This window comes from Macaca fascicularis, chromosome 1 (genome assembly GCF_037993035.2).
Source record: "Macaca fascicularis isolate 582-1 chromosome 1, T2T-MFA8v1.1".
Classification (NCBI taxonomy): Eukaryota; Metazoa; Chordata; class Mammalia; order Primates; family Cercopithecidae; genus Macaca; species Macaca fascicularis.
The window spans coordinates 60,033,592-60,054,768 of record NC_088375.1 but is presented as its reverse complement, the minus strand read 5'-3'; the positions used below and the strand labels follow the sequence as shown (position 1 = coordinate 60,054,768).

Genomic DNA, 21,177 nt, shown 5'->3' with positions numbered 1-21,177 from the left:
GAGGGAGAGACAGGGCAGGGGGAGGGGCTGTGGGGACAGAAATGAGCAGACACTGGCATCTGAGCACCAAGCTCCCTTGGGCCTAGAGGAGCTGGGGGAGGGGAGTGGAGCGAGAGGGCCACAACCCAGGGCTCTGCTTGGCAGACTGTGCTTGCACGTCCAGCCCTGCTCCAGCCATCTCCATCCCATCCCCCCTCCATGTCTTATAATGGTCTCAAGCAGCACTGGGCCTGTAGGACAGGGACACAAATCTTCTCTGGTGAAGGGACCTTAGAGACAGGGGGATGTCCATGGGCAAGTGTAGACAAAAAAACACCATAGTGGGACCATGGGAACCAGGCACAGAGTTTGGTCCCTGTGCCTCAGAGGAGGGAGTAGAGATGGGAAAGAAGGGAAGAACCAGGTGCTGGGCTGGAGACGACTGTGGGGCAGATTGGAGAGCAGGCCTGGCTTTGGGTAGGGTGTCCCAGGAAGGACTCAAGGCCAAGGTCATCTTTGGGGACTGACTACTTCCTCATGGAAAATTTTCCACGTGCCAGTGAATCTAGCGGGGAGACAATGGAAGCACAGAGGACAGCCCCAGTCCCAGCGGTGCCATGAATGAGCTTTGCGGTGTGCGGCCGGGCAGTCGACTTCCTGACACTTACTCTGGGTGTTTGCTCGATAGTTTCATTTCATTCATTTAAATGTATCGAAGGCCTACTGTGCTTCGACACTCCTGCCCTCTACGCCACAGGATATAAGAATAGAAAATACAAGAACGTCTTTGTTGGATCAAGCTTCAGAAAGGCAAAGAAGATGGGTTTTCACAACCCTCCTCTCCATCACTTCAACCCTCAATGTATCTGTGGCTTGGGGTTAGGGGCTCTGAATTCATACCTGAAAACCCCAAGCATGATAAAGAGAGAAAGACCAGTCTCCTTGCTGCCATCCCATCTGCCACCTCCTGACCTTGCCTGTGGGCAGTGCTACATCAGGAGGAAGGGGATGGAGCCAACAGTAGAGACAGGCTGGATAAAAGGGAAGCAAGGAACCTAGACAGCCTTCTAGGGGCAGGGAGTGGAAGAGCCCTTGGGAATGAAGCTGGGGCAATAGATAAAGTGGAGGGAGAGAAGCCACTCACAGAATCTCCAGGCTGGTGGTGCCTTTGAGATCTGGAAACTCCTGGATGTCCGTGGCACCATTCAGAGATCTGGAAACAGAGACAATGAGCTCTGAGGGGTGGAGTCAGAGCATCTCAACATCAAGACTCTCAATTCTCCATTTCGTCTCCCCTCCGGGACTCCTTCTTTGGTAGCAATGTCATGCTTCCCTGCAGTATTCCTCAAGTCAGCTACGCAGGCCCTCGTGGAGGCTGAGCCATGCTTAGCAGGGTCCAACCAGCCGTTTGCTTGAGTTTGCTTAGCACACCCTCACCCAGACAGGGCTGGGCAACCTTAGCATTCGCGCTTCATCTTGCAAAAACCCCACAGCCAAGCAACATGGGAATGGCCTTTGGTTAATAGACAACAGCTTGGGTGCTTCTAGAGAAACCCTTGGCTGCTGGGTTTTGCTTATTAGAACCTGAGATAGGGTCTCCCCTAAATTGTCATCTGCTGGAACTTTATTAGAACTATCAGTTCTCTTAAACTGCTTTAGACTGGTGGTTTCCCTCCTCCCCACCATCTCCTATCTTACTGAGGACATGGACCCACATGGGGCCTGCATGCAACAGCAGCGCAGAAAATTGAGTGTTGTGAAAAGTCCCGAGGAGGCAGCATGGGGTCCAGAAATGAGCCCAGAATCTGAAATTAAAGGGTTCTGGGTTCATGCCCAAGCAGGGCCTGAGTACCTCATGTTCCACCTGTAAAATGGACCAATAACACCTACCTCGCAGGGTTAGGATGAAGATGAAATGCCCTAACGAACATGAAAGTTAAGTATATGCTTTGGAGATGTCGGTTATGTTACTGTGACGCCACAGTAGGCTGACAGCAATCCATGGAAGTTTTTTTTTGCTGTTGTTCTTTTTTTTCCTGAGACTGAGTCTTGGTTCGCTGCAACTTCAGCCTCCCAGGTTCAAGCGATTCTCCTGCCTCAGTCTCCCAAGTAGCTTAGCTGGGACTACAGCCATGCACCACCACATCTGGCTAATTTTTGTATTTCTATTTTGAGACAGAGTTTCATTCTTGTTGCCCAGGCTGGAGTGCAATGGTGCGATCTCGGCTCACTGCAACCTCTGCCTCCCGGATTCAAGAGAGTCCCCTGCCTCAGTCTCCTGAGTAGCTGGGATTACAGGTGCCCACCACCACACCCGGCTACTTTTTTGTATTTTTAGTAGAGATAGGGTTTCACCATATTGGCCAGGCTGGTCTCAAACTCCTGACCTCAAGCGATCCACCCGCCTCCCAAAGCTGGGATTACAGACATGAGCCACTGTGTCTGGCCCTGTGGAAGCTTTTTGAAGATGTGTGACCTGGGCTGGAAATTAGAGAATGAGAGAGGAGAAATAGAGAGCACCTTCAGGCCAAGGGTGATAACAATGGCATAGCAAAGGACCCAGGGATCTGAGTTCCAAGGCCACAGGAGAACCAGCCTTGAGAACACACCATATTCAAAACTCTTTCCCAATTATTTCTGGAAAAGCTACCATGAACAGGATAAAGTCCAAAAGGCCAGATGAAACTCCTTGACTATGGAAATGGACCTTCTTTGCCCCTTTGAGACCTGGGAAGAAGCCACAGGTCAGGGAAGTGGAGGGAGGCTATTAAATTTAGAAAGACGTGGGAACGGGTCTGAGCAAAGCAGAGGCCTGCAGCCTTAAAGACCGTGCTTTGCAGTGGACTTGTGCCTTGCAAGGGAGAGATCCGCAGGTGGAAGGCAGGAGAGAGCAAGAAGAAGTGAGGAAAGGGGGAGGTTCAGGCTGCAGCAGCCTTCAGGAGCCAACTTACAGTGTGTGGAGTTTAGGCAGGTACTGGAATGCCGATCTTCCCACAAACTGGATTGGGTTATCATAAAAGTGTCTGGAAGAAGAAGGTCAAACACCTAATTGGGTTTTTTAGGCCTTTCTGCTGGGGCTAAGGCCAATCTCTGCTTTCTTCTCCTATCAATGTAGACCCAGGAAAGAACATGCAGGGAAAGGCAACCCCTCCCATGCTTCTGCCTCCCTGGTGCTTCCTAGGGAAGTCCCTCCTGCCTTCCCATCCTCTGTCCTCCTCCCCAAAACATTGTTCAGCATTAAGAGACCAGAGAAAGTAGTACTCACATCGTCTGTAGCAGAGGGTTCCCCATGAAGGCCTTTTCTGGGATGGCCTTGATGTTGTTGTTATGGAACCCCCTGGAAGACAACACCGGGAACCAGTGAGGATTTGGAGAAAAGTATAGAGAGGGAGAGGCATGGAATTTTTACAGCAAGCTAGATAGTCCATAAGATAAAAGAGGCGTTGGCCTGGAGATTCCAGGTTCAGATTCAAATACTGCCTGTGATTTTTCTTTTCTTTTTTTTTCTTTTTTTTTTTTTTTGACACAGGGTCTCTGTTGCCCAGGCTGGAGTGCAATGATGCGATCTCGGCTCACTGCAGTGCAGCCTTGACTTCCTGGGCTCAAGCGATTCTCCTGCCTCAGCCTCCTACATAGCTGGGACTACAGGCATGTGCCACTGCACCTGGTTAATTTTTTTGATTTTTTTGTAGAGACGAGATCTCACTTTGTTGCCCAGGCTAGTCTAGAACTCCTAGGCTAAAGTGATCCTCCTGTCTCGGCCTCCCAAAGTGTTGGGATTACAGGCATGAGCCACTGTACCCAGCTGATTTTTCTTCCTGTTCAATTACACACACTTCTTTCCCTAACAAGTGTGAAAAGAGTGAGGGATTGAGACCTTGCTGCAGGCCTCAGGAAGCCTGTGGGAGCAACTCAAGAGCAAGAGGCTGAGTTCAGGCCCCAGGAAGGGAATCCTCTCCTTAGTCACTTGTGGTGGGAGCTCTGGCGGGTCCCCACAGAGGAAGCCAAGGGTGTATGAGAGAAAAAGGAAGATACAGAAAAGACACAGCTTCCAGGGGATCCCAAGTGAGGGATGTTCCTCAAATGGAGGCTGGCTTGGCCTCAAGGTCCTGAAATAAAGAAACATAGAAGTGTCAACAGCACGCGGTCAGGGGGATAAGGTGCGGAATGGGCTGCTGAATGACTGTGGATGGCACTACAGGAAAATGAGGACTGAGGCACCCAGCTGAGGGTCTGGAAGTCTAGAAGCCAGAATTATGTGTTTGGTTAGTTGGGAAGAACATTTCAAAATAAATAACATGTTGGACTGAAAAGCACATAACCCGTGTGGAGCAGGCCCCTTTCCTTCCCATCTTTTTCATTGGAAGTTTCTGGCTTCTCTGTCCCCCTGGCCTTTGCTCATCTCTGTCTTCCTCCTGCGGTCCCATCATGACTTCCACCTTCATGCTGTCTCACTCACAGCTTCACCCTCAGACACCTCCAGTTAGTGCCACCAACCCAGGCCTGTTTGTTCATTAATTTACTCCTCTCATCTGCTCATTATGTTTTTCTTAAACATCTTTGTGTCTAATGGTGGGCCAAGCTCTGAGGGATTTAGAAGTTTCTAAGACAGGGGCCCTGTCTTCAAGCAGCTTTCTCTCAACAGATGAGAGAGAGAGATGGAGATAGACAGGTACATCCCCTCCCATATATTTTTGCCCCTGCTAACTTAGGTCTCCTCTCTCTTCCCTAATGCTTTATTATTTCCCAGCTCAATGCTTTTGCACATCCTATTCCCTCCATGCCCTCTTGATCGATCAAATCTCATGCTCCCCTCATGCCCCAGCTCAAAGGAAAAAAGTTAGATCTTGGTGACTCTGGCAATGGAGAACTTCCAACAGTTTCTCACTCAGACTTTTTTTTTTTGAGACAGAGTCTCACTTTGTTGCCCAGGCTGGAGTACAGTGGTACAATCTCTGCTCATTGCAATCTCTGCCTCCTGGGTTCAAGTAATTCTCATGCCTCAGCTTCCCAAGTAACTAGGACTACAGGTGTGCACCACCATGCCGAGCTGATTTTTGTATTTTTAGTAGAGACAGGGTTTCACCATGTTGTCCAGGTTGGTCTCAAACTTCTGACCTCAAGTGATCTGCCCACCTCGGCCTCCCAAAGTGCCGGGATTACGGGCATAAGCCACCACACCCAGCCAGACTATTTCCTCTAGGTGGTCCAATTGTTCCCTATGTGCTGCCTACAACTGGCATTCACACCTTCAAACTTCTGGTTGAGGCAAGGGAGGTGGCATGGGGCTAGTACTATAGGTCTCAGGTGGTAGTGGTGGTTTGAGCTATAAAGATACTAAGCTGGCCAGGAACAGTGGCTTACGCCTGTAATCCCAGCACTTTGGGAGGCCGAGGCAGGCGGATCACGAAATCAAGAGATAGAGACCATCCTGGCCAACATGGTGAAACCCCGTCTCTACTAAGAATACAAAAATTACCTGGGTGTGGTGGCGCGTGCCTGTAGTCCCAGCAACTCGGGAGGCTGAGGCAGGAGAATCGCTTGAACCTGTGAGGCGGAGGTTGCAGTGAGCAAAGATCGTGCCACTGCACTCCAGCATGGCGACAGAGTGAGAGTCTGTCTCAAAAAAAAAAAAAAAAAAGATACTAAGCTGCCTGAAAGTTTGGGGCTCTGTTTATGAGCCTCCAGGACCCTTAATCTGGTCCCACTCTCGCTGTACAATAGAGCTGTTATTGTTTCCTGAGAGCTTCCCTCCAGTAAAGCTGCTTCCCACCTGTGCTCATCCTTCTGCCAGCTCAACTTCCTACCTGGGTCTTTACCTACAATTTCTTCCTCTGAAATGCCTCTCCCCTCCCCCATCACTGCTACCTCAATCCCGGTCATCCTTTAAGGCTCATCTCAGGATTAGTCCACAATGATCTTTCCATGTTACTCTGAACTCCCGCCATTGTTTTAGCTAATACTCTGCAATTTATGGTTGGAATTATACCACTTTGTCCCACTCCCTGTTTTACCTATGTTACTTTGTGTCTTCATTGAGGCTCAAGGATGTTTGGGGAGGGCCATGTCAATCTGACCCTTCATTTGTGTTTATCACTAAACACAGTGCTGGGCACATTGGGTGCTCAGTGAATGCTGAAATAAAATAATAAATGGTGGCTTTGGGGAACCAGAGACAACTTCTCAGTCCCCCTGGGGACAAGGTGCTGAGGAGTGATCCTGTAAACCAGCTCTCAGTTCCTTTCCCCATTCTTCTCTGGACACATCCCAACCAAGGCAAGGGCAGTGCCAGGCCCAGGCTAATAGAAGGTGGCTTGTGCTATGGGTTTTCCCAGGCTGGAAGGGCCCAGGGCCATTTCTGCTGGTGACATACCCCCAGGAAGTACCCAAAGCCAAGCTAATGAGGCCTGGGACTACTTAGAGCTGCACGGGGGCTTGAGGAGCTGGGGGACAGGGGCAGCTACATCTTTTACAAGGACCATGGGAGGTGAGGAGGTGAGAGCATGAGGCAGCTCAGGCTGGCTTCAGCCCCTGCCCTTGGGACAGAAGGACACCCACAGAAACCAACAGAGGCGCTTACAGTTCCTGCAGTCTGCCCAGGGTCCGGATGGCCATGGGGAATTCCTGTAGCTCGTTATAATTCAGGTCTCTGGAACAGAAAGCAGAGCAGTCATTAGAGCAAAGGCTTAATGGGGCATGTCACGGTCCCTGAGAAACGGAAACTTGGCTCTGGGCTTGGCCAGGGAGATGAGTTTTCCAATCTGTTGGATCCAGTGGCCAATGTCTGGAAACACATTTTTGGAATGTTTGTGCTCCATTCCTGTTCCACAAATCCTCAGGCGTGGAATCTTCCTGGCTGCAGAACTGTTTTGAGGCAGGAAACATACTTCAGGGGTGTAGATACCTGGAACCATCTCCCTCAGAATAGACCCTGCCAACTGAAGAAAGCATCTCAAGCCTTTGGAGACATCAGAGGAGTGAAGGAAGGGGTGATGTGGGTGATCATTAACATCTTATAACCAGCACTAGGGATTCCAGAAGGTTCCTCAGGTGACTATTGTGGTCTCCATCTGTGGTCTTTGCTGTCATCCTCTATAAAAATGGGGGTGTTTCTTCTCTTTAGGTGAAGGCACAATAGCTATTTTCTCTTACACTTTTCTGTACTTTCCAGTTTTTGTTTTGTTTTGCAATGAGCATATATCGCATGTGTAATCAGAAAACGATGAAGGTAATTTTAAAAAGGGGTAGTAACCCAAGTTGGCAAGAATGTGGGGAAACAAGCATTCTGATAAATTATTAGTGGGAATTTAAATGTGTACAACCCTTTAGAAACTATTTGACATCTTTTCAAATTAAAAGATTCATACCCAGGTACTCCAAGTCTAGAAATGTATAAGGATAAGTATAAGGTTGTTCAGAACAGCACTGCTTAGGCACCAGCGGCAAAATATTGACCCACAAGTGACCACAGCTTCACTCCATCAACTCTTTTAAGGAAGCTTCTGTGTCTGTGCCTTTTTTGGAGATGACAGGGTAAGAGAAGGAAGAGAAATGGAAGAGGCTGAGGGTAACTTTTATTTTCATCAGAAAAGATTTGGAATTGCTTGTGACAAATAGAAAAGAGCCCCAAAGACAGGGGAGCCCCAGGGAAAGAGGTGAGCATTTTGAGGGAGATAGTAAAGAGTGACTGGGAAGTAGAGAGTAAGAACTACAGGGTATTTCTAGAAAGTTGTACTCCCTGTTACGTAATGAGATCCCCTCTCTACCATCAAAGAGCTTCCAAAATTTTAAAGTTGGCTTTCATTTTACTCAGTAGTCAATGACTTAACCCCATGTAGAAATGTGACTGATTTGGGGGTGTCTTGATGCCTCTTGAATCCTGTTTCTGGGGTCCTGGGGTTTGGCAATAGGTTGGGGGAAGACTCAGTTACGGTGTTCCTTCCTAGCCTCCCAGGATGACCCCAGCCCACCTCCTCAGCCTTTTAAAGCCACCCCTGCCCTGACAACTTTCATGGTTGTCCATCCAATGCCAGGGCAGGGGGACCACGTGGAGGCCCTTCAATTACAGGTGATTTGGCAGGGTTCTGTGGATAAATACCATGTTAACACGGAGATAATGACAGGCTCCTCTGCGTGACAGGTCATTACACTTAATAGTCCACAGGTAGAGCCAGGAACCCAGCCCAAGGGCCAGAGGGGCAGTGACAAGCGTCTGGCAGCCAGTGAGCCAGATAATTGTCCCTCACTACACACACACACACACACACACACACACACACACACACACAAATTACCCGATTACCCTCAGACTACCCTGGTGATCTTGGGTAATTACAGTAGAAAATCCCTTCTGCCTTGCTTCTCTTTGCTCCATTCTCTAGTGAGTCAGACGCCTTTGCCTCTCATGCGTCAAACCTTGTTGATTCGCTCACAGAGAGGCTCCCACAGGCTGTGTGAAGGATGTGGTCAGGCGGAGGCCAGGATGTGTGCAAAGCACTTTGACTAAAACCAGAGGTATTGGAGTTGGAAACAGAGAGGAATTTTCAAACTGTGGAGTTCCTGGAGTTCTACCAGGTGCTACAGAAAATGCCTAGAAAACCAGACTGGGAGAATTGAAGGATGGCAGCAGGGATGAAAGCGATGGCCTCTCTTTTTGGTCTTAAATTGTATACATGATTTATTCTCGTATCTCAGGTTTCAAAAGCAGGTGTTCCCCCTCCATCTTGGCCCAGTGCACTCAGGAATTCTCCACTGTTGCCTGAGAACTAGATTTCCCACAAATGACATGGAAGTATCTTTATTGAAAAGTCGTTTATTTTTTCTTTTTGAGATGGAGTCTTGCTCTGTCACCTGGGTAGGAGTGCAGTGGTGTGATCTCAGCTCACTGCAACCTCAATCTCCCAGGTTCAAGTGATTCTCCTGCCTCAGCCTCCTGAGTAGCTCGGATTATAGGCATGTGCCACCACGCCCGGCTAATTTTTGTATTTTTAGTAGAGACGGGGTTTCACCATGTTGCTCAGGCTGGTCTCAAACTCCTGACCTCAGGTGATCTGTCCACCTCGGCCACACAAAGTGCTGGGATTACAGGCATGAGCCACCGTGCCCAGCTGAAAAGTCTTCATATTGCATTATTATCTCAAATGCAAAGTATTGCTTCGGTCTGGCTTCAGAGACTTTGCTTGCTATTCCAAAGACCTAGCATGCTCTCCCCCAAATACTTCCATGGTTTACTCACTCGCTTCATTCAGGTCTCTGCCCAAATTATACCTCATCAGAGAGCCCTTCTCTGACTACTCTATCTAAAATAGCATATCCTGTCATTTGCTGTTCCCTTATCCAGTGGGGTAGATTTAAAATGATCACAAATCCTTTGCAGCTTCTCCTCTCAAGATGTGACATCTACCTTGGGCTGGGATGGCCTTGTGACTGACAAGGTCCAACAGAATGAGATGGAAGTGATACAGTGTGACTTGGTCCCTAGTCACATGAGGCCTCACAGCCTCTGCCTTTGCTTTCTTAGAATGCTCCCACCACTATGTAAGAAATTCCAGGCTAGACTCTTGAATGATGAGGGCCATGTGCAGAGAGAAGACCAGCCGACAGCCAATACCAAAGCCCCAGACATATGAGTGGCCTCCCCAGACCTCCTAGCCCTAGTTGAGCGTCCAGATGACTGCAACCTCATGAATGAGCCCAGGGGATGGCTCCAGCAGAAGAACCACCCTGATGAGCCAGCAAAGCCATAATTCATGAGAAATAATAAAGTGATATTGTAAGCCACTAAATTTTGGGGTGATTTGTTATGTAGCAATATAGAATGAGACGGCTTCCGTTCTTTCTCTTCACAGAACTTAGTCACCTGACATATATTTTTGTTTATTTTCTTCCCACCCAATTAGACTGAAAGCTTCTTGAAAATAGAAACATTGTTTCATATTCTCTCTAAACACCAGAATAATCCTGGCATATAGCAGGAGTTCAACAAATACTTGATGGATGAAGCAGTGAAGACATCTAAATAAACTGATTAATGAAAACACTAATAGACTCTTAAGAGAATCTAGAGTATTTGGGGGAACATCCTTAAGATTTTGAGGCTGATGTTGCAAAAGACACAAGATAGTCCTGAGTGGCTTGCCTGGGGCCACAGAGACCATGGGATGGTTTCATGTGACTTTGCTATCATTAAGTCTTTATACAGTTCTTCGGACCCATGTCCAGGCAATCATTGAGTAGCTCCAGCCCTCCTTGGCAGTTTCTGGTCAGGAATTTTGCAGGAGTGGCCTAACAGACAGTAGCAAAAGACATATGGCAAAAGGCATGTGAACTAGAAGTCTCTTTTTGTCAAGAAATGTGAAAGAATAAAAGCTGTGTAAAGGTCAAAGAGAATTCTGCAAACTCCATGCCAATGAGGTGGCCGGAAGTTTCCCATTTGGACATCTACACAGATTTAATGACCTGGGAAACTGCCAAAGTCCTGCTTCATATAGTACCATGTAGATGTAATCTGTGCCTCTAATTGTCCAGGGAACACGTCTTTGCAACTCTCTATGCTCCTGATGAAATCAACTCAGTGCAAAGAACATTTCTTGCCTCCTTGAAATACACAAAGAATTCTGCTGGGTAAAGTGGAAGGTAGAGAGATGGGTTTGAAAAAAAAAACCCACTCCTATCTAGACAAATGCACAAGATGATGAAAGAGCATCTTTGACATCATTGTGGAGAGCACACGAAGCATCAGGACCTTCACAGACTGCAGTGATCACACAGAGCTGGGAAGACCATGAGGGCTTCATGGAAATGTGACATTTGAACCAGGTCTTGATAGAACAGCAGGATTTCAATACGAAGGAATGAACGGATCAAGGCAAGAGAGCATAATTTAGAGGAAGTGAGTGCTGTGGAGTCGTGTTTAGAAAAGAGCAAGCAATATAGCTTGGTTGGAGCAAAGGGCAATACTTGGAGGTAATTCTATAGGGCTCTCTCCTCTGGACTGTTGTACACTTCTTATCTGCTATCCCTGCCTCCAAGTCATCCATATGATAACCTTGCTTGAGCACTGTATGTGTGCCAGCCCCTAAGTGTTTTGTCCGAATAATCTCTTAATCCTCACAACAGCCTCAAGAGGCAGTTACTACTATTATACCCATTTGACAGTTGAGGAAAGCGAGACACAGAGATTAAATTAGTCACTCAGTCACAGAACTGATACCTGTCTGTGGCAGACTCCACTGCCTGTAAGTCACAATCTACTCTCTCTTTTCTCCATAGTTGCACTGACCAATACAATAGCCACTAGGCATGTGTGGCTATTCAAATTAACTACAAATAAATAAAATGTAAGATTTAGCTCTCAGTTTCACTAGCCACACTTCAAGTACTCAATAGCAACTTGTGGCTAGCAGCTATCACATGAGAAGAACAGATGCAGAACATTTCCGTCATCCCAGAAAGTTCTATAGGGCAGTGCTAGCTTATCGTAATAGGAAGAATGCCAGGAATGGAGCGAGAGTGGACTTCTCAGCCTCTCTCACAGTGGGGGTGTCAGAAGTGGTGCATACCGCATCTAGTCCAGGATTTATAAAATTGACAACTTGTCTCCTCACTGGTCTCTCTACCCTTCCACCAGCTAGAGGCCAAAAACAGTGAGGCCCTAGAGGTGGCAAGCTCCCAAGAAGCCAGATCCCTGAGTCATCACACGGACGAGGGCCACCTGCCAAGAAGACACACTCTCCTTAGACTGTTACATGATCCAGAAATAAACTTCTATTGTGTTTGTGCCATTATCCATGTTTCAGTCTATATGTCACAGCCATTTAGCCTACCTGAACTAATTCGGTGTCACAGCCAGGATTTGAACCCCGGCAGTGTGAGTCTGAAGCCCACACTCTTAGCAACTACACATCAGCCAGAAAGACCTTTTTAAAATGCAAAACTGAGTCTGTCATTCTCCTGTTGAAAAATCTGGAAAGGCTTCCAGAACAAGGGCTTACAGACAAAATCCAAATCCCTTAATGGGCTCCGATGCCCTTAACTAATCCCTCAGCTTCATCTGCCATTTCAGTTCTCCATGGGTTGTGCCATTTTCACACCCTTGTGTAGCTACTTGCGCCCCTCATGCCCTCAGTCTGAAATACCCTTGCACCACATCCACAGCTGTTGAAATCCTAGTCATCCTTTGAAGTCCAGCTCAAATATACCTTTCTCCCTCAATCCAACCCAATCCCTATAGTCAGAAGGAGTCACTCACTCTCTCGGAACTTTTCTGGGATTTCTTCCTCTCCATGCATAGCATTACAATGGTAATGGTAGTGGAGGTAATAATAGTAATTACTATGCATTAGTCATGGTTCTAGGTGATTTGCATATACTAATTCATTTAATTGCCATGCCAACCCTTTGAGGTAGGTACCATAATGACCTCCATTTTGGAGATGAGAAACTGAGGCACAGAGGGAGATAATCACTTGACCACCGTTCCACAGCTAGAAGGGCGGGGATTGAAGCCCAGGCAGTTTGAGTCTACAGTTGGGTTTTCTACATGCATATTGTCTCCCCAATGATACAGGAAGTTTGTTGAGGTTGGGAAGCATATGGGTTCACTTTTGGATCTCCCACAGCCCAGGCACAAGGCCACACATGTGAATGTTCACTGTTGTATGATGACCATTTGAGTCCACTGTGCAGGGTCTCAAGATGAGGGCTCCTTTGGCCTTGGTAGCTGGCTGCTTCATGGCAGTGTCTTGGCCTTTGGGATTAGACTCTAACACACAGACTCTCGGTGACTGCAGGGAAGGCCTCCCCTGGCACCAGGCTCAGTGTGTATCTTCCATTGCAGGATGGCTTATGATGGCCTAAGCTTCAGCTGGAAAACTCATCCATGGCTTAATAGACTATTATCTTTAACAGCCCACAACCAGCCAGCAGCCCAGGAAGAGTTCGCTGTTCTGTCTCCTGCTCCCGGGAGCTAGAAGCAGATGGGGAAGGACTGAAGTTAAAGAGAAACCTCTTCCAACTGCAGCCAGAGCTCAGTCTGGAAGCTGCAGCTGTCCATAGCTAAGACACCCCTTCATCTGCTGGGCTGTTTCTAGCCAAATCTAATCAAAACAGATGGCAAATTCATGCAATCAGTAAAAGTAGCTGAGAAGGCAACCCCAGCCCCAAGCTGTTCAAGGACCCAAATGCCCAATTTTCTCTTTTCCATCAGGTTATGTAGAAATGGCCAACTTCAGAGATCTCTGGAGAGCCTCACTGTAGATTCAGATGTAGATTCAAACGACAGAGCTGGCAGGATTTTACAGTCATCCTATCCAGTTCCTTCGTTTTCTTTTTCTTTTTTTCTTTTTCTTTTTTTGAGACAGAGTTTTGCTCTTGTTGCCCAGGCTGGAATGCAATGGTGCAATCTCAGCTCACTACAACCTCCTCCTCCTGGGTTCAAATGATTCTCCTACATCAGCCTCCCAAGTCGCTGGGATTACAGGCATGCACCACCATGCCCAGCTAATTTTGTGTTTTTAGTAGAGATGGGGTTTCTCCATGTTGGTCAGGCTGGTCTCAAACTTCTGACCTCAGGTGATCCGCCCGCCTCAGTCTCCCAAAGTGCTGGGATTACAGGCGGGAGCCACCACACCCGGCCCCCCTCCCCCTTTTTTTATTGATGAGGAAATTAGCTTGGAGAGAGGAGGTAAATTGCTGCAAGTTCCAGAGCCAGGATTCAAACTCAGGCCTCTTGGCTCCTGGTTTAAAACACTTTCCTATATTCCACACAGAGTTGGATCCTGACTAGGCTCTAAATAGCAGGGCTAAGAAAAAAGTTTTAGGGAGAGAGGATAAATGGACGTGGAGGATTGGGCTTCTGCAGGCATTTCTTTTGGTGCTTATAAGCATGTCAAAGCCAAATAACTATGATTTGGAAGTTAAATGTCTTTTTGTATGTTATCTGTGTTAGAGAGAGCTCTTGTCTTCTGTGCACCAACAGGATCATCTTGAACAAATCTCTTAATTTTCTTAGCTCATTTCTTCACCTGTAAATGGGACATAACCATTGCATAAGACTGCTCTGTTCACCTGGTCCAGAGACTAGCACAGAGTAGATGTTCAAATAATGCCAATTCCTTTGATCTCTTCCTTTTACTAGACATAAGCTACTAGAACAGACACTTTCATTCTTTAGATGCTACGAAAGTCAGCACGCAAGTTGGCCCATCTCCTTTTCATAGCAATTAAGAAAGATGAATATCACTAATTGGGTTTCCACTCACATTTTTATTCTCAAGGCTAACATTTGTGTTTATTACTGAATCATAGATAAGGGCACATGGGGGAATATGGGTGAGCCTAGCTCCCCATTGTGAAATGCAAAACACAGAAATTTTAGATAGATTGTAAACTCTGAATTGCCTTTTATCTCCCAAAGGCCTGGAACAGAGGCAAGCTAGCACAGTGAATACATGTCTTAATTGCTTTTCTCATACTGCAGACAGAGCCTCTGTCCTAAATATGACTCCACGTGCTTGGGGCAGATAACTGGGTGAGCCAAGAACCAACCAAAATTTTATGACTAATAGTATTGTTTTACTTCTAAACAATCTACATAAAAGGCCACCCATTAATAAATGCAGCAGTGAGTAAAGTTGTCATTAGTTTCCATTGAGAGACACAGATACAACCTCCCTCCTTCCACCTACATTCTCTTTCTCGCCAGAGAGAAAACTCAGAATCTACCTGAAGCAATAGCAGCGCTGATTTTAAAGAAAATGACTGATCTCTGAGATTGAGATTACTTGTTGCCCTGCCCTAATGAAGCACTTGGAACCACAGAAACCTAGAATTAGAAGGGAGGTAAAATATAATAGTCCAACCTGCCCCCAAAGGAAGAATCATCTCTGAGATTCTGGCCCAATGAGGATCCAGTTTGTACTAGAACTATCTAAAGGGCAGGGCACTCACTGACATGCTGGGTGTCTCTGGTGCTGTCACTGCTGGGCCACTCTGCAGATTAAGTAATCCTTCCTTACCATCAGCTGGAGTGCCCATCTTCACTTCCCTGCTTGGCCCTCATGCTGTCAGCTGGAAGAGCATAAAATGTAATCTGCCTTCCAAAGATGATCGTTGTACTCTATCCAAGGCTTCTCTTCAGTTCTTTGAATCACATTTTGTGACACTTCATATTCTCACCACCCTTCCCAGGAGAGCCTTTGCCACGCTTAAGATATGGCACCCAGAACAGGATCCAGTTCTCTGGATGCAATCAGACCTCTGTGGGCAACATCTCTCTCACCTGGATGTTTGGGGCCTGTTAATACAGGAGACCTGAAGGCTCTGAGGTGTTCCTGACCACAGCAGAATGTGGCCTGATAATCTTTCCCAGAGACTTGGACCTTCTGGTCAAAAGCTAGGGTCTTGCAATTCTGACCAACTGGCTTGTGGGAAGGTGACCTAGACCAAAGGGAGGGCCGAGGGACCATCCTTGTGGGTTCAGTCCATATCCAGGCCATTTCTCCAAGACAGTATGGTATACCTGTGCCAGCTCCTGGACTGTGAGAGGACTGACTAGAGGATACTTACATCTAGGGTTCAGAGGAGAGGTCTGGGCTAGAGACTGCATATCTCAGAGTATAGATGTGACTGGGGCTGGGAAGAACCTTAGATGTTAGATAGTCCAATGCCTCCCAGTACAGATGGGAAAACTGAAGCCCAGAGAGGATAAAGATTTGCCAGGAGCCATACATCTATTTGTTGAAACAGTTGTTCACCAAACATTTATTGAGTACCTTCCCTGTGCCTGGCACTGGGTCAAGAGCTGCAAATATAAAAGTGAATAAAACTCATGGAGAGATAGGAGGCAGGCAATTAAGTGAGTAAACAAATTATTGGGATATCAGATTGTGGTGCACGCTATGGAAAACGAGGAGTGCTGGGAATGGAGGTTGCAAAGTGGTGACCAGGGAGGATACTTAAAAGGTGACATTTGAGCAAAGTCTTAGAGGAGGTAAGGAAGTAAACCATGTGGATAATGGTGGAAAGAACATTCCAGACAAAAGGAACAGGCTTGATGCAGGAGCAAACGTAGTGTATTCAAGGAGGCCATCGTGGCTGGAGTAGATTGAGGAAGGGGTAACACCAGAGAGGCAGCAAGGGGCCACAGCATCTGAGGCCTTGTAGACCAGTACAGAATGTTGGGTTTTTTTTCTGGAGTATGATGAGGAATCACTGGAGGGTTTGGAACAGAAAAGTAACATGACCTGATTTGCATACTAAAAGAGTCACTCTGGTTGTTGTGTTGAAAATAGATTGTAGGATGACAAGAATGAAAGCAGAGTGACCAGATAGAAGGCCACTGCAATAACCCAGGTGAGAGAAGGATGGCGGCTTGGAGCATCGTGGTAGCAGTGGAAGGGGTGAGAAGTGGTCAGATTCTTAATATAGTTGGAAGATGGGGCTAATGGAGTTTGCTGACAGCTTGGATGTGGGATGTGAGAGAAAGAGAGCTGTTTTGGAGGACTCCAAGGTTTGGGCCTGAGTAACTAACTGCAGGAGTAAAGCTGCCATCACTGAGCTAGGAAGACTTCTGGTGGGATGGGTTCAGAGAAAGACTCCGGGGTTCAGTCTGGAAGTCTGGATATTTGTTAGACATCCAGTGAGCACATTAAGAGGGCTTTTGAATATTTAAGTCTGGAGTTCAGGAGATAGGTCTGGGCTGGAGCCATCAGCAAACATACAAGACCAGATGAGAACACAGAGGGAGAGAGCATAAACAGAACTTGAGTCTTGGGAGAACTTGAGCCTTGGGACATGCCAAGGTTAAGGGGTTAGGGTGATGAGGTCAGAAATGCTGGAAACAGTGCATTCATGATAAGTTGAAAAGAACTCAGGACTTCTAATCTAGAACCCTTTCGTCTCTGTGACAGCAGGGGCTATACTTTGTTGTTCATAAATATTTTCCCAGTGCCTATAATGGTGGCCTGGCACATACTAAAAACTTAATAAATAGGTATGGAATGAGTAAATCTAAAGAAACAGAAGTAAAGAGAGGGGTAGTCTTTAATTCTTACCAGCTCCTCCTTCCTACAGATATGGGAGGGCCAGACCTGAACTTCGTTTCGTCTCCGTGACATCTACTAAGGAACCTGTGGGCCAATCCTCCCCACCCCCCTTAACCTCCCTTCCTCTCCATTCCAGACCAGCTGGCTGGGGTGCCTGTGGGAGCAGTCGGCGGAGGGGGTAGAGTTCACGGCGGAAGTTTTGTCCCCATTGCCAGCAGGGGAGGGAGAGGCAGCAATGACAGGAGCAGTGACCTTGGCTACCCCCCACACCAGGGCAATGGGAAAGGGAACGTTGTGCTGGGAAGAACTATTAATAACTCGTCACGGTCACAGAACGCAACACAAACTCATTGGGCAGCTCAATTTTCTGCCTGTTAAAAGTTATTAGTGGTTCTGTGGGGGAAGCCAGAAAAAATTTATATGGAACAATAAATTCCTCTATAAGCCACAAAACCCTACAAATTTGCAGCTAATAAACCCACAAATGTAAGATGATTAAGAACTGGCAAGGAAAGAGAGTTCCTTGATTCTTAGCCTCAAGAGGCAGTGTGGTCTGATGGGCTGACACTGGGCCAAAGGCAGAGAAATCCAAGTTCTAATCCTGGCTCTTAATTAGCTGGGTGTCCTTGGGCAAGTCATCCACCCTCTGTCTCAGTTTCCCATCTGTAACATGAGGATACACAGTTCCTGCCTTGTCTTTCTCAACAAGTGATTGGGGGGATAAATAAGTTATGAGACAAGACAGCCTTTCAGAAAAAAATATTTCTAATTCTCTTAACTGCAGGTAATTATTATTCGCCCAGTGACTAGTGGGACTATCAGCACTTACCTTGAGATATGAAGGCAAATTTGCAAGATTCATCTGGACCTCTGCCCCAACCCATTAGCCTGTCCCCAGAGGGCTCTGTCATAGAGCCCACCAGGATAGCTGTATAGTGGGTTGAAATATATGTAGCCCCCAGAAGATATATTCAAACCTGGCACCTGTGAATGTAAGCTAAGCCTGGTACCTGTGAATGTGAGCTTATTTGGAAAAAGGGCCTCTGCAGTAGGAATTAAAGATCTCAAGATGAGATCATCCTTGGTTAACATGGTGGGCCCCAAATCCAATGGCAAATGTTCTTACAAGAAGATGAGACACGCAGAGGAGAGACACAGAAGAAAACAAAAAAGGCAACCTGAAGATAGAGTAAGATATTGGAGTGATGGGTCTATAAGTCAAGGATTGCCACCAGACACCAGAAGTGAGGTGAGAAGCATGGCATGGATTTTGCCTCAAACCCTCCAGAAGGCACCATCCCTGATAACACCTTGATTTTGGACTTCTGACCTCTAGAACTGTGGGAGAATAAGTTGCTTTTTTTTTTTTTTTTTTTTTTTTTTGAGACAAAGTCTCACTGTGTCACCCAGGCTGGAGTGCAGTGGCGCAATCTCGGCTCACTGCAAGCTCCGCCTTCCGGGTTCACACCATTCTCCTGCCTCAGCCTCCCAAGTAGCTGAGACTACAGGCGCCCACCACCATGCCCGGCTTTTTTGTATTTTTAGTAGAGACGGGGTTTCACCGTGTTAGCCAGGATGGTCTCGATCTCCTGACCTCGTGATCTGCCCGCCTTGGCCTCCCAAAGTGCTGGGATTACAGGCATGAGCCACCACGCCCGGCCGTTGCTGTTTTTTTTAAGCCACAAAATTTGTGGTAATTTGTTATGGCAGCCACAGGAAATTAACACAGTAGCTATGCCTTGACTGCCTGGAAATTCCCATCCATCCTACAGAGGAGATGAGACACAGCATGGACCTGTGAAATGACACTTCTGGGTAACATCCTCCCAGCCACCTTAGGACACATTCTGTCCAACATTAAACGGGAAGACAGGAAAGGAAGCCAACATAAATCAAGCACCTATAATGTTCCAGGCACCATGTGAAGTCATCTCATTTAATGTGATCCTTGCCAACAATCTTCTCAACTGAAAACTATTATCCCCATTTTCTATTTGTGGAAACCGAGGCTCTTGAGAAGTCAGGTGACTTACACCTATTACATGCTGGTGGCAGAGCCAAGATTTGAATCTAGGTCTGCTGAGTCAAGATGAATCCTCATACTACCCCGGGAAGATCCCCGAGCCCTGGGAGGACCTCGGTGGAAGTCCACCTGGTTTCCCGTCCCTGGCCAAAGGCTGACATCAGGGACAGGAGTGAGGCGTAGGCCAGATACTCTCAGAACCAAGTCAGAGCCAGTTTCCTGTTGGCATTAGCAGTTTCAAAGACACACAGAGAGAGGAACATTTTCTAGCTACAGTCACTGTTGAAGTAAAAATGTTCTGTGGAAACAGATCACCAGAGCATCCGTCACCAGAGGAGATTTGATGTGGAAGGTACAATTTTGTATTATAAGGCAGAATTCAATACATTTCTTCTTTGCTCTCTTCCCATCCCAGGCCCCTGTTGAATGCCGGTCCTGATTTAGAGAGACAGCTGGGGCCAGATTTCTGTTCTCACTATGGCCCCAGGCTCTCCTCCAAAGGGAAGTGACCAGCCAGCACAGGGCTCCAGTTGGGCCTGATTTGTTCAATGAGGTTATAACAAGGCCCAGGGAGCATCATCCAGGCCCAAGAGAGGTGAGACACTGTTGTCCCCGGGTCCATCCTGGACCCTGTCCCCTCCTGGGTTCTAGCTGAGATTCAGCCATCAAGTTCCCAGATCTAGAGCATGAGGGTGGGCCCTTTAGGATGCAATTGGGTTTGCTAGACCTTTTCTTTTCTTGCAAAGATTTTTAAAGATTAGCTGTCAGGCTAGACTAGCTCCTCATGGCCTCCAGGCACACATTTCCAAACACTGACCTAGGGTTTCAGGTCCTGAGACCTCCCGGGTAAACCTTCCTAAAAATGTTCTTCAGCATGCTCTCTTATCTCTCAGTCTAGATACCTGGGAAGTCCTACGATTGAGCTGACCTTGACGGAACCTCGTGCTAAATGAAGCAACGTGTTACAAAGCAAGAGGTATGGTTTCTAGTGGTTTACTATCACTTACAAACTATAGAGACATGGGCAACTCACCCCCAAATACCTACATTTGGTTTGATCTGGTAAGTGGAAATACTACTTCACAGTCTAGGGGCTAGACCACCTGTGATTCTCAATTTCCCAGCAAGTTGGCGTCATCCTCATTGTGGAAGTAGAAAGGAGTTGTGGATGCAGGATGGAGCATGACCTGTCTGCTTCTGGCTGAGGTTTCTTGGCAAAGTCTGGAATGATGATGACTACATCAGGAGAAATGTCCTAGGAGCTTCCTTCCTACGAGGTCAGACTTCTGCAGAGGACAGCAAGGTTTCTGCAGGAAGGGGGTGGGGCGGGTGAAGTCGGCCTGATTTGTTCTGCTAAGCAAGAGACAGGTCTTAACAGTGCCCATCCCCTGAACCCTGCCCAAATCACTTGAATTTGCTGGCCCTTTTTGAGTAAAAGAGAGCATGGTGTATGTCTCTCCCACTTTCCCCCATCTCTGAGGCAGCCCATGTGTAGATGAAGGAAGTGAGGCTCACGGAGGTGGAGTTACTTCCTCTGGCTGACCCAACTTGCAGAGGCAAAGCCAGGGTTGGAAGCCAAACAGCTTGGTCTCCAGAGCTGAGGCCATAACAGAGGCCGTGTTGCTACAGGTGCATTTGTGATGGGCATTTCTGTGCTGTCCTGGGTTGTGGGGTGGGGCTGCCTATGTGGAGTGAGGATCATGTAGGGCTTGCAACCTGTGGCACGTGTGTTGCATGTGCACATGATTGGCTGTGCAGTTCCAGATGCCTGTGTGGCCACGCGTGTGCATGCCTGCTCCTGGCCCCTCCTCCCCAGGTGGTATGGCTGGGGGCTGCTTTCCCCACTTAGAGGAGTCTGCAGAGGAGCCAAACCACAGCTCCAGCCAAACCGCAGCTTGGGCCACAGGGGTTTGATCTTCCCTCTGCTGCCGGAGATGAGAGAAGTCTAAGTGGCAAAGATTTACGGGGCCTGAGGGAGAAATACCCTTCCAGTGAGAAGCTTACATGAAAAGCTCCAGAGTAATAACTGAGGCTGCAAAGCGTGCCAATTATGCAACAATTAAAAGGTTTGACTATCATATCTTTCTCCTTTTATTCTCCCATCTACTCCTCCCCCTGCCACATCTGGCT

The 21,177-nt window shown here is 47.3% G+C and overlaps 1 protein-coding gene across 6 annotated transcripts in view; it reads right to left on the bottom strand.

Moving 5' to 3' along the window:
* The window catches only part of LGR6 (leucine rich repeat containing G protein-coupled receptor 6), a 123,604-nt gene that overhangs the window by 15,405 nt on the left and 87,022 nt on the right, over positions 1–21,177 (bottom strand). For all 6 annotated transcript variants that reach the window (XM_005540429.5, XM_045395003.3, XM_065539610.2 and 3 more), the window contains 4 exons: positions 6,560–6,628; positions 3,245–3,316; positions 2,931–3,002; positions 1,124–1,192 (listed from right to left, as the gene is read on the bottom strand). In XM_005540429.5, the coding sequence (XP_005540486.3) occupies positions 1,124–1,192; positions 2,931–3,002; positions 3,245–3,316; positions 6,560–6,628 (282 nt within the window). The remainder of the gene's footprint in view (positions 1–1,123; positions 1,193–2,930; positions 3,003–3,244; positions 3,317–6,559; positions 6,629–21,177) is intronic.